Source organism: Sorghum bicolor, chromosome 8, assembly GCF_000003195.3.
Source record: "Sorghum bicolor cultivar BTx623 chromosome 8, Sorghum_bicolor_NCBIv3, whole genome shotgun sequence".
Taxonomy (NCBI): Eukaryota; Viridiplantae; Streptophyta; class Magnoliopsida; order Poales; family Poaceae; genus Sorghum; species Sorghum bicolor.
This window is the reverse complement of record NC_012877.2, coordinates 19,833,023-19,846,492: the sequence shown is the minus strand read 5'-3', so window position 1 is coordinate 19,846,492 and position 13,470 is coordinate 19,833,023. Positions and strand designations below refer to the sequence as shown.

The 13,470-nt window shown below is 49.5% G+C and overlaps 1 protein-coding gene across 1 annotated transcript; it reads left to right on the top strand.

Moving 5' to 3' along the window:
• LOC110437535 lies at positions 9,597-9,995 on the top strand. Its single transcript, XM_021466006.1, has one exon. The coding sequence runs from the start codon at positions 9,597-9,599 to the stop codon at positions 9,993-9,995; it is 399 nt and encodes a 132-aa protein (XP_021321681.1).

The window sequence follows — 13,470 nt, the reverse complement described above, 5'->3', positions numbered from 1 at the left end:
AAGATATCATCAATGAAGACCACCACAAACTTGTCCAATTCGGGCATGAACACCGAATTCATAAGATACATGAAATGAGCAGGTGCATTTGTAAGGCCGAAGGACATGACAAGGTACTCATACAACCCATACCTCGTCGAGAAAGCCGTCTTAGGTATATCTTCGGGACAGATCATGATCTGATGGTACCCAGATCGCAAATTGATCTTGGAGAATACCTTAGCTTTGGACAACTGGTCAAACAAGATATCAATGCGAGGAAGAGGGTATTTGTTCTTGATAGTCACCGCATTTAGGGGACGATAGTCCACACACATGCGCAAAGATTGATCCTTCTTCTTCACAAAGATAGGCGGACAACCCCAAGGAGATGAACTAGGACGAATAAGACCCTTCTGCAACAACTCATTTAGTTGGGTCTTAAGGTCAGCTAATTCATTGGGCGGCATCCTATAAGGTCTTCTAGAGATAGGAGCGGTGCCTGGAATCAATTCAATTTTGAACTCCACATCCCGATCAGGAGGAAGCCCGGGTAGATCATCAGGAAAAACATCCGGAAACTCACACACCACCGGAATATCCTGAATAGCCTTAGATGTAACTGCATTCACAGTGCTACGGATTTGAATATCATGAGGGAGTTGCACTAGAAATGCCTCCTTGGTATTTGGGTCTTTCAACATCACTACACGAGTGGTGGTGTCTATAAGAACTCCATTACCACTCATCCACTTCATCCCCAGAATTACATCTATGCCCACACCGGGTAGAACAACCAGATCAGCAAGAAACTGACGGCCTCCTATCTCCAGAGTTGCCCCCAAAACCACTTGATTGGTGGAAATATCATTTCCCGCAGCACTAATACAATAACTGCCCTTATCAAGTGTGATGGTCTTGATGCTATGTTTAGATACAAATTCAGAACTCACAAACGAATGCGATGCTCCAGAATCAAAAAGCACAAGTGCATCATGTTGATTGACCAGAAACTTACCAGCCGTGACTACCTCACCAGCAGGGATTGCCTCCACAGTTGTGTAATGAACACGCCCCTGACGGACGTTCCCCTGGTTGCCCTTCTTTGGCGGGTAAGGACAGTTGCTCTGCCAATGCCCGGTCTGATTGCAGTTCCAGCACGGACGGTTGGCAGGTGGAGTCTTGGTATAGTTGGGACCCGTGTTGCCCCTAGGAAGAGCAATAGAGTACCCCTTGCGAAAACCCGTCTTTGCCTGATTCTTCCTCACCGGAGGGCGGTATCGCTGGTTGGGGGTTGGAGCACGGAATGGTGGCTTAGCTGCCACGGGAGCCTTGAACTGAGATGACCCAGCACTGGCCTCAAAAGCCCTCTTGCGAGTCTTGGTCGCAGTGTACACAGTGTTATAGCTCTCTTGGGTGAGAGCATCACTGACAAACTCATTGAAAGTTGCACACTTAGAGCGGCCCATAGTCTTCAGCAATTTGGGACCCAAACCCCGCTTGAAACTAGCGATCTTTTTCGCCTCCGTGTTCACAAACTCAGGAGCATATCTAGACAAGTGATTGAAAGCATGCAAATACTCCTTCAGAGTCTTGTTGCCCTGAGTCAACTGCATGAACTCGGTGTGCTTCATCTCCATAACACCCGGAGGAATGAAATGCCCTTTGAAAGCCTCACGGAAAAGATTCCAATCAATCACCGTGTCAGCCGGTAGAGCTTCCCGGTACTGATTCCACCAGATGCCTGCCGGTCCTTGCAGTTGGTGAGCTGCATACTCCGCCTTCAAACCTTCAGTCAACCGAAGTAGGCGAAACTTTTGTTCCACCGTATTCAGCCACTCTTCAGCTTGAAGGGGTTCTTCAGCTTCTCTGAAAGGTGGGGGCTTCGTATCCATGAAGTCCTTGAAGCTACTGTACTGGTTAGGAGCTGGCCCTTCCTGTGCATTACGGCCACCCTGATTTGCCATACGATTGATGGTCTCTGTGAGCATCCTCTGATTTGCCACCATCATTTGCATCAGCTCAGCTGGATTTGGTGGTGGAGGAGGAGGTGGTGGATTCATGTTTGCACGCTGTTCCGCACCCCGGGTGCCACGAGACATCTGTAAAGACACAGTCAGTGAGTATTGATGATGACAAGATTTGCCGTAGAAGAACTTATATTCATGCCTGAAAGTATTCGAGAGAATAGCTTTACAGAAAGGCACAACAATTCCATTCCACAAAACAACATCACCAATCCAACACATGACACAGACATCCGCAATACGCACCACAACGGAAAACATCGGCATAACATAACGATCATAAAGACTGCACATAGGGTCCATAAAGTTATTACACCAACACAGTACATGCCATGAGTCAAGGTCAAAGTTTCGGATTACAACATGGTTACAAAAGCACCACAGCCGACTGGCATACTACAAAAGATCCTTGGGTCACACTACCCACTACTCCCTACACTCCAGGCTCGTCGTCCGAGTCAGCGTCGAAGATCGCCTCTCCATCCTCGTCGCTAACCGGCTCAAGCTCCTCGTCCTCCACGTCCTCGTGTAAAAGTGGTGCAGCCGCTGCTGGTCCATCGACCTCCATACCATCATCATCGGCCACAATCACCTGAGGTCCTACCTCGGGATACACGGGTATATGGCGAGGAACAGGGTGTAGCAAGTTGTTGAGACGGTGAATCTCCACAAGACCAGCCTCAATCTGATCCTGCAGATAGTTCTCCCGCTCAAGCGACTGAACTCGGTGCATCTCCCATGCTTGGCGCCTGTTCTCCGACACACGGAGTGCAGTATCCCTCTCACAGGTGAGCTGCACCAAGCGCTCCTGCAAGGTCTCCTTCTCTCTAGCTAACTGGCTCATCTGATCCTGCTTATGATCTCTCTCTCTGATGGCCTTCACCCACTGTTGCCTACGATACTCCGCAATGTCTTCCCAGTCATTGCAGTCCTTCTGAGCTTGCTCCAGGAGTCTAGCTTGCTTGCGAAACTTGCGAGCACGCCTTTCAGCCTTTCGCTGCATCTCCTGGGCCCTGCGAACAGCCATCATCACCTGTGCATAGGTGCCCTCTCGCTGACTAATCAGCTTGAGCACAGCCATCATAGCACTCATAGCAGGACTAGAACTCTCAGCTCTCTCTCCCCTGCCTCGAACCAAAGCACAACCATCAGCCTGTTTCCATTCCGCGGCTGCTGGGTCAGCACTAGGAATGGAGGCCGCTGGTCCTCCCATCAGCTCGTCACCACACCTCTGACAGATATCGAGCAGGATAGTCTGGGCTGCAACCTGAGCTGCCTCCCAAGGAGTCTGCCCATCAGAGCTGCAAGTCCAGCCTGTCCATGCAGGCTTGTCCCCATGTGGAGGGACAACTCCCTGCACAGCAAACCACTGGATCCCTCCTGTGCTCTCCATCTCCCACCAAGAATACTGAGGTGGCTCAGTATACCCAACAGTCCGTAACACTCTCCAGAGCAGGGTAGGAGTGCCAAACTCGTGGAAGAAAGTGTCACTGGGATGAGGTAAAGCGGGTGCGTCCATCTGTGGAAGGGAATAGGAACACCATGGGTAACAGAGGATTAGTTAAGCAATCATTCATTTATTGAAAAGGGACGAAATTGTAAGGGAAGGAGTAGACAGAATGTATGTATGAATGCGACATGATGCATGCACGAACCGTACGTCATCACAAACTTAGAAAATTAATATTCTAACGGATATACGGTGGCATACATTCGTCTCTCGATATGGTAACTATCGGTTTACACGTGCGCTGTTAGAGTACCTGCAGAAAACTTCATTTCAGCCCAACAGTTCCCAATATATATCACTCAAGAAAGCAGTAAACTAAGTGCACATTGCTCAGACATGCCCAACATGCCCCAAACAATTACACCACAACTACCCGAGAAATTAAATGCTCCCCAATTAAGATTCTTTCGTGGTTTCATGGTTTCGACATGTAACCACTCCAGAAAACCACCGCGAACACTCCCCTAGACCGCCGTTTGGACGATCATGCTCTCACAGCTCACACTTACCCGAGCGTAGGTGCGACGTTACATAATTTAAATCTAGCGACATATGTGGCTAATTCACATATGAAGGCTACCTCCACCATTAGACCACAGGGTAGCATAGTGCGGTCATCACACATCCATACCTGAGTACTGCTGGAGATGCATAAATAAACCCCCCCCAAGTCAGTACTTAAATAGCCACCTATAGTCCTTATGTGGGCAAGGAGGATTCGACCACTGGCATAACTTAATTATTTGTTTTACAGTATTTTATTTAAAACTCTTTTGTTTTAAATACACAAACGCTGCATTTATAATGCTGAACTTGCTCCGATGCCAGCTGTCACAGAACCGACCAAATTATAAGAGTTCAAGTGCAGAAACGATCGTCAAACAATCAAGTTTCTAAACTTGAGCCCATATAATCCCGGTAGTCAATCGAAATCACGAAGGACTTCAAACCAACTCGCAACAAACCAAGATCGTAATAGTTCAACATAAACACAATGAATGTTACATAGTCAGTCATTGCCGATGAAGCGGCACCACATCGGAGTCATTAAGTTATTACAACCCAAGTTTGAAGTAGCGGAAGCAAAATAGTTACACACACTTGTTCAAAGTTCAGTTCACAAGTTTTGTTACGGCCAGAGTCTATGCCATCCTTCCAAAAGCATCATAGACGAGAAGAGTAGAGAACCGTGCCCAACGGTTAGTCCTCATCCCCAGCGGGATGGAGACAGGTCTTGCAGAAACCGTCATAGAAGATATCATCTACAACAGGTGGGAAAAAACCCTGAGTACGAGGATGTACTCAGCTACACTTACCCGTCTAGTAAAACACAAAAGACACCAAGGATCATGCAAGGCTAAATCTTAGGTGGAGTTGGTTGACTCACCTTTTGCCAAAAGCTTAACTTACAACTAAGTTATTTTAAGAGCATCATATTTATTTATCATCAGCCTACCACTAGATTAGCACATGTACTACAACACATCACTTGATTATTACAAACAATAATAACCATATCAAATTCATCATATGTTCTTCTTGCTATCACCATTATCATGAACCAAATTCATTAGTGAATGCTACGTTTGCCGCTGCTCTGTCAAGTTCTCACTAACCGGGAGAGACGGCGATTCGAATCGAATTCCTATCCAGCTGGAGGATTATTCCTAGCACTCACCCAGGCATCCCCTGCCGGAGAGCCCACGGGTCACCTTTGGTACAACTCAGAAATCGCGGTTCCGATCAGCGCCGCACTCCCAGGGCTACCACTCTGCCAGGGAGGTCAGGAATTTTAACTCACCTGCCTTTGGACTTACGCCAATGGTCCCCCGCACACCGCACTTCCTCCGGTAGTGCGCACTTTATACTTGCCGGTCTTTCGGCCTGAGTCATACTACTCGGCTTCGCGGTCGGAACGAGTTATCCGGCCAACTAAGTGTTAGGCATGCGTTCAACATGACAAGAGGACGTACAACGATCAGTCCTTAGCTGCCACAGACGGAGTTACTACAAACTTGCCAAACTCCGCCCGGCTTAAGTCACTTTAATCAGGTTCCATCCACGATAGCACATATAGACCATCGTGATCCGACATAACCCTATATCGCGCGGATGACAGGATATCACCCGACTTCTACCGATTAAAGCATATCTAAGCTGCTACTCGATCCTAACTCTACAACCAGGGAGGGTGAGTTCTCTGGACAAGGATAGAGTAGAATGCAGCAGCAGTTTCATCACAACTCCTAGACTTAATGCATCAATAGGTATAACATATTAAGTAAACTTTCGAAAATAGAAGGAGACTTAGAATGCTCCGGGGCTTGCCTTTCACGAACGATGCCGGCTCGTGATTCGGGCACTCAACTTCTTCTTCGGGCTCCTCGAGTCCGGCTTGCTGGACCTCCACCTCCTGGCTGCCCTCCTGACCTTCGGGATTCGCTTGGAGCTCGAAGGAAACTGCCACGTCCGGTGCACCTATTGCATGCTCGAACGATAAGATAATGCACATGCTAATGATGAATGCTTAATGACACAAGCAACTCACTGGACACTCATTTACGGACAAAAGTTATACTAACTCGCATAATTGAACAAGTTAACATAACCCAAAACCTTTCAAGACACTAAGGCAGCAAACACACAAACAGAGAGGCTCAGTAAATAAATCATAACTAAAGATAGGCAGGTCCAACAAACATGAGTAAGGACATTCTGGAAAGCTTATGAAATTGTCTACAATTAATCTTTAAACATGACAGCAAGATTCATAAATGAGACTGGTCATTTAAACAAAGTTCCAGGTTCTGTCCCAGAAAAACAGAGAACACCTATTCCTGGAACCCAACTTGAAACAGCTATAACTTTTAAACTATTTGGCCAAACGACCTCAAATTTAAACCATAGTTAGTTCAACAAGTTTGGAACATCTTTGCTTTAGACAAGTTCCACAGAAAGTCAAGTTATCATTAAGTAATAACCAAATTGCTACCTTGCTGTCCAGAACAGCATTTAACCCTATAGTTAATTATTTAATGACATGATCAAGACACAAACCATGCCAACCACATGGCCTATGAGCACAAACATATTACAAGGTTACCAGATCATCAGATGGAAACCCCAAAACATTTATTTAACAAGGCATTTATTAATTAACTCTAAATAAGAGCATAATTACAAGATACTAGTTCAAATGCTCAAAAAAATCTACAAAAATTACAGAAGCACAAGGACACCATCAAAGTATCACCATAAAAATTTCACAGCAATTGCACATACCAAAATAAAGATATGTATTTAACACGTATCAAGGCATTTATTTCATCAATTTAGAAACAATACTTATATGGTGTTAAACAACAGATTTCAGATTATTTACATCTTAGGAGTACCATAAACAAACTTACCACCAAAGTAGAACATCAGCATAAGCACCAATTATTTTATATGATTTATTTAAAGAAACAAGCCATATCTCAAACACAAATTACGTATCCCAACTGCAGTGCTCTAAAAATCATGAAATAATTATCAGAGCACTCTAATGCCATGCAAAGGATACCATAAAATTTTCAAAGCAAACTAAGCTGTATAACAAGAGATATGCATTTTTCCATAAATAACAAGATTAAATCCTTAATAAATGATTTCTCAGAAAACATGATTCATTTTATATTTTTATTAAATACTAGCCATCTCAAGAAACTCCACAAAAATTTGTTTCACAATTTTTGGATCTCAGAAACTGGAGATATGATTTTTGCAAGAAAGCCAAAAATCAGGATTTTGAATAAAAGAAAAGGAGGGAAAGAGAGAGTCGCTGACAGTGGGTCCCATCTGTCAGGCTCTTCTTCCTCGCGGCCGAGGCGACTTTCGCCGGCGATTTCTCCGCGACGGCGAGGTCTCCGGCCAAGCCAAGGGCATCAGCGTGATCCCCAAACCCTAACGACTCGATTGACCCCACTTTTCCCACGGCGGAGCCACCGGAAGAGGCTCGCCGTCGACAATGGCGGCTCGGCGGAGGTGCTCGGCGTTACGCCGGAGCCCTCAGGCCGGTAGAGTGCGACCTAAGGCCTTCTACAGCACCAGCGGACTACGGCGAAGCTTCCTAGGTGCGCGGCTTGGCCTGGATCCCCGTGGAACGCGCTGGCCACGAGAGCACCCAACTCCGGCGGAAGCACGGCGGCGCTGCGCACCGTGTCCGGCGACGGAGAACCCGGTAGAGCGTCCACCAGGTGGCGCAAAAGCTCGCTAAGGACCTAAGCTACCTCTAGGACCTAACCAAAGACGATGAGAAGCCTCACAGCGCTCGGCATTTTAGTTCGCCGGAGAAGAAGGTCACGGCAAACCGATTTGGGGGAAGAAGGGAATGTCGGCTCACCGGTGGGTTTCTCGGCGAGTTAGAGGGTGGAGCTTGGAGAGCGGCTCACGGTGGAGCTTTGGGTGGAGTTTGGTGGATGGAGGCGCAGTGAGGAGCGCACACGAGCTCGCCGGAGTGAGCTCGCGGCGGAGAGCTCGCTGCGGGCGAGTTTCAGGCGAAGGAGGGCGAGGCAGAGCGAGTGGACGCGTCCACTTCGCTCGGGACGTCGCCGTGGAGGTCATGCACACGACGAGGGCTGACAAGCGGGGCCAGGAGCGGCGTGCGGTCGACAAATGGCGACGGAGCTCTGCCGGCGGTCGGCCACGTCGACGAGCTCAGACTCGATTCAGAAGAAAGGGTGCTGGTCTGACAGAGCCACTTCACCGGCGATTATCTCCCAAACCAGAGCGAATTAGAAGATGGCGTAGTTGACAAACTTGGAGAACTAAGCGAGATCTACAACTTTGTCAACTGGAGCAAGAGCTAGATCGGCTTGGATTGAGAGTTATGAAGTTTTCAAAATCAATCAAGCAAACTGGTTTCGTTCCAAGACTTAGAAAATTTTCTAAGTGTTGAAAACAGCCCCAAATCTGCCTTGTAGGTCACTTTTGAGCTATTTGTGGTCATTTTCATGAGATGGCCATAAAACAACTTTTGTTCCTTATAAAATTTGCTACAACTTTGCTGTAGAAAGTTTTGACATGCAAACATTTTATGAAACACTTTTTAAAATCCTAAGCAAAAGAGGTTTCTAGGGTCTATTTTCATAAGTATGACTTAAAAGCATATTTTGGAAAAGTGATCAACATGAAGATTGTTCCCAAGATTAAGTTAAGCATAGATAAACTAATTACCAAGGCATTAAGCACAAACACAAGCATTGTTCACTCAAACATAAGCATAGGAAGCCTACTTAAGCAATTTAAAACACATTTTTGCATAGAATGACATGGCTCAAGATAGATGATGATCATGATATGCTTTGAGTAAATGATGATGCTCATGCTATGCACATGCTTGATGCAACCATAACACTGGGGTGTTACATGTTAGGCAATAGAATATGCCGCAGCCCCTTACCATATGCTGCGGCATATCATTGCCACAATTAGCAGATGTAAATCAATCAAGGATAGCTGATTTAGTTACTATAATTAGCAGATGTAAATCACTGATTTAGTTACTATAATTAGGAGATGTAAATCAGATGTAAATCAAGGGAATCACCCTTGCCTTGTAAAGGCCAGTCGGCCCTATATAATAGAAGGCGCCCCCTCCAATTGAGGTGTGGCCAATTGCCCCAATCCTAATCTTCTACATGGTATCACGAGTTCAAGCCTTGATCTCATTCTAATCTCGATCTCCTCCTAGGTGCCGACCTTCTCCTCCCCTTCCCATGGGAACCAAATCATCCCTCTCCTCTGCCACCAGCGGCAACCTCACCAGCGATGCTGCTCCTACAATCTCCCCCTTTGCCACCGTCAACATCAAGCTCCACGTCCCCATGACCCTTGAGTTGAAGCCCTCCAACTTCACCAAGTGGTCGACGGCGTTCGTGGACACATGTGGCAAGTTTGGGCTGCAGCATCACCTCGCTGCTGCCTCCACCTCGACTCCCGACGCGTCCTGGCTGCAGGCTGACTTCTGCGTCCGCGGGTGGATGTACAGCACCGTCTCTGATGCCATCCTCAATCTCGCCATGACCGACGACACGTAGATGCCGTGCGCCCTTTGGGCGGCCATCAGCATCGTGTTCCAGGCGAACAAGGCTCCTCGCGCCATCTTCTTGAATCACGAGTTCCACTTGATGACTCAAGGGGATCTGTCCATTGATGCCTACTGCGTTCGCATGAAGGAGAAGGCCGACGAACTGCGCGACGTTGGGCAGCCCGTCTCTGAACCCAACCTCATCCTCAACCTACTGCGAGTGCTCAACGAGGTCTACTCCAATGTCACCGACAACATCGCCGGGACACAGCCCCTCACCCTCGCTACCGCCTGGCACCAGCTCGTCCTCAAAGAGTTGCGCCTGCAGAACGAGGAAAAGGTGCGCGCCACCACCGCACTCCTGGCTGCTGCCTCATCTCTTGGCGGTCACCAGCAGCAGCAGCTGTAGGGCGACCGGCGCCCTAACACCAAGAAGGGTGGCCAGCAGTCCTCCGGCGGCACCTCCGGCGGCACCAGCACCAATAAGCACGTTCCCTGGGGCTTCAATCCCTAGACCAGCGAACGTGTGGCCCCTGGAGAGCGTGTCACTCCTCCTGGATAGCGCCGCCAGGGCGGTTCTGGCGTTTTTGGAGGTCCTGGTGGCCAGGATGGGCGCAGCTCGGGCATACTAGGGCCTCCCCCATAGGCTAACACCGCCTTCGCTCCGCTCCAGACCTCCTCCAGCGGCTCCAACACCTCCACCAGCACCTGGGATGCAGCCGGCCTCATCGCTGCCCTGCAGAACATGCAACTACCGGGTGACTGGATAGTTGACTCCGGCGCCTCCACACATATGTCCTCCTCGGCTGGTATGCTCACCCAACGTCTCCCCTCCTCCATCTCCTCAATAACAGTAGGTAATGGCACCAGTATTCCTGACACGTCTAGAGGTCACTCCATCGTTCCCACACCTACCACAAACTTTGCTCTTAATAATATTCTTGTTGCACCATCCATAGTACGCAACCTGCTTTCTGTCCATCAATTCACTCGTGACAATAGCTGCTCCTTTGAATTTGACGCACATGGTTTTTCTGTTAAGGATCTCAGGACGGAACACATGATTCTCCGCTGTAACTGCGATAGGGACCTATAAACTATGCCTGCCTCCACAGCTGCCGCTCCACCTCATGCTCTCCTGGCTGCTTCGTCGACTCTGTGGCATCAACATCTCGGCCATCCTGCACCCGCTGCTCTAGAGCGCCCCAATAAATTGCATGTTGTTTCCTGTAATAAAGTAGACCACTTCCTTTGTCACTCTTGTCAGATAGGCAAACATACGCGTCTACCTTTCAGTTCTTCCCAGTCCATAACTCATGCCCCTTTCGAACTTGTTCACTGTGATGTTTGGACTTCCCCCGTCAATAGTCTGTCTGGTTTTTCATACTACTTGGTATGTTTAGATGATTATAGCCACTACTGTTGGGTTTTTCCGCTCTGAAAAAAATCAGAGGTCCACCAACACTTAGTTGAACTTGCTGCGCTCGCCAAAACACAATTCAGCTTTCCCATAAAATGCTTTCAGGCTGATAATGGGACTGAATTCCTCAACACTGCCACCACTAAATTCTTCGCTGCTCAAGGCACTCACCTCCACTACTCCTGTCCCTACACATCATCCCAAAATGGCAAAGCTGAACGCATCATCCGCACCCTCAACAATTCCATTCGTACCATGCTGCTCCACGCCTCCCTGCCTCCCGCATATTGGGCCGAGGGACTCCTGACAGCTTGCTACCTCCATAATAGGCGCCCATCCTCCTCCATTCAACATGCTATTCCATATACTCGTCTGCATAATCAGCCACCAACCTATAACCATCTGCATGTTTTTGGGTGTCTCTGTTACCCCAACATGCAAGCAACCTCTAAATATAAGCTCGCCCCTCTCTCCACGGCATGCGTCTTCCTCGGATATCCCCCCTCACACAAAGGTTACCGCTGCCCCGACCTATCAACACGTCGCATCATCATCTCTCGCCATGTAATATTTGATGAGACCACTTTTCCCTTTGCAGCCACCTCAGACGCCTCCTCCCCCGCATCTCACGACTTTCTCCTGGACGATGATATGGTTTCGGTGCCTTGCTCTACTGTTGTTGCAGGTGGGACTTCCTCTTCTACGCCCGTGGTTACTCCATCCCCCTCGGATGTTGAGCAGCCACACTCTGACGTTGCGGCATCACATGGATCGCCTCCTTTGACACCAGGTGGGCGTGGTCACGTGCCCCCGCGTGGACCCAGCGTGGTTCCCTTTCCATAGGTCTAAGTCCGCCGCCCCCGCCTCGAGCCTCGGGCGAAGCGGCTGCCCCAGCAGTCCCTCCTAACGCCCCGGCGCCACCGACGGCGCCCTCACCGGCACCGGCAACCTCTACTGCTACGCCACCACCACCGCCGCCACTACCACCGTTGCCACGCATTACCCGTAACATGACGGATGCAATCCCTCGCGTCAGCTCTGAAGGGTTGGCGGCAACCACATCTTCCTCACCATCGCCGATCCCAACGAACTACCGCAGCGCTCTGGCCGACGCCAACTGGCGTGCTGCAACGATGGATGAGTACCAAGCCCTCATCGACAACAACACCTGGCAGCTCGTTCCGCGTCCCCCCAGCGCCAACATCATGACGGGGAAGTGGATGTTCCGGCACAAGTTCCATGTCGATGGGTCCCTCGCTCGCCACAAGGCTCGCTGGGATGTCCGAGGCTTCCCCCAGCGCGAGGGCATCGACTACGACGAGACTTTCAGCCCGGTTGTCAAACCGGCCACCATACGATCTGTACTCAGCATCGCCACATCCCGTGCCAGGCCGATTCACTAGCTAGACGTGAAGAACACCTTTCTTCACGGACACCTCAAGGAGACCGTCTACTGTCAGCAGCCGCCAGGATTCGTCGACCTTGGCGCACCAGATCACGTCTGCCATCTGCTGAAGTCCTTGTATGGACTGAAGTAAGCTCCGCGGGCTTGGTACCAGCGCTTCGCCACCTTCATCTGGCAGCTCAGCTTTGTTGCCTCCACCTCCGACACGTCCCTTTTCATATTATAAGAAGGGACGAGCCTCGCCTACCTACTATTGTACGTCAACAACATCGTCCTCACTGCTTCGTCCTTGACGCTCCTTCAGCACATTATGGCTCGACTGAGCTCTGAGTTCGCCATGACAGATCTTGGCGCCCTCCACCACTTCCTCGGCATCGCCGTCACACGCTCCTCTGATGGCCTCTTCCTCTCACAGCGACAGTAGGACGTCGAGCTTCTTTAGCGTGCGGGCATGGCTGAGTGTCATCCAACATCGACACCTGTTGACACTCATGCCAAGCTATCCGCGACCGACGGGGTTCTACTGTCCGAGAAGGACGCATCTGAGTACAGGAGGCTGGCGGGGGCTCTCCACTACCTGACGTTGACTCGTCCTGATCTGGCTTATGCTGTTCAATAGGTGTGCCTCTTCATGCACGCCCCGCGCGAGCCTCACTGTGCGCTCATCAAGCGCATCCTACGCTTCGTCCAGGGGACTCTCTCCTCGGGTCTTCACATTGGCACCGGCTCCATCGACAAGCTGACTGCCTACTCTGATGCTGACTGGGCAGGCTATATAGACTCTTGATGATCCACCTCCGGCTTCTGTGTCTATCTCGGTGACAATCTAGTTTCCTGGTCCTCCAAGCGCCAGACCACGGTGTCCCACTCAAGCGTAGAGGCAGAATATCAGGCTATGGCTCACGTTGTAGCTGAATGCTGCTGGCTTCGACAGTTACTCCAGGAGCTCCATATTCAGCTGCCCTACACCAACGTTGTCTTCTGCGACAACATCAGCGCTGTCTACATGATAGCAGACCCCGTCCACCACAAGTGAACGAAGCACATCGAGATCGACAT

Coding starts and splice junctions, on each gene's coding strand:
- LOC110437535 (XM_021466006.1), top strand. CDS start 9,597: ATGCCGTGCGCCCTTTGGGCGGCCATCAGCATCGTGTTCCAGGCGAAC.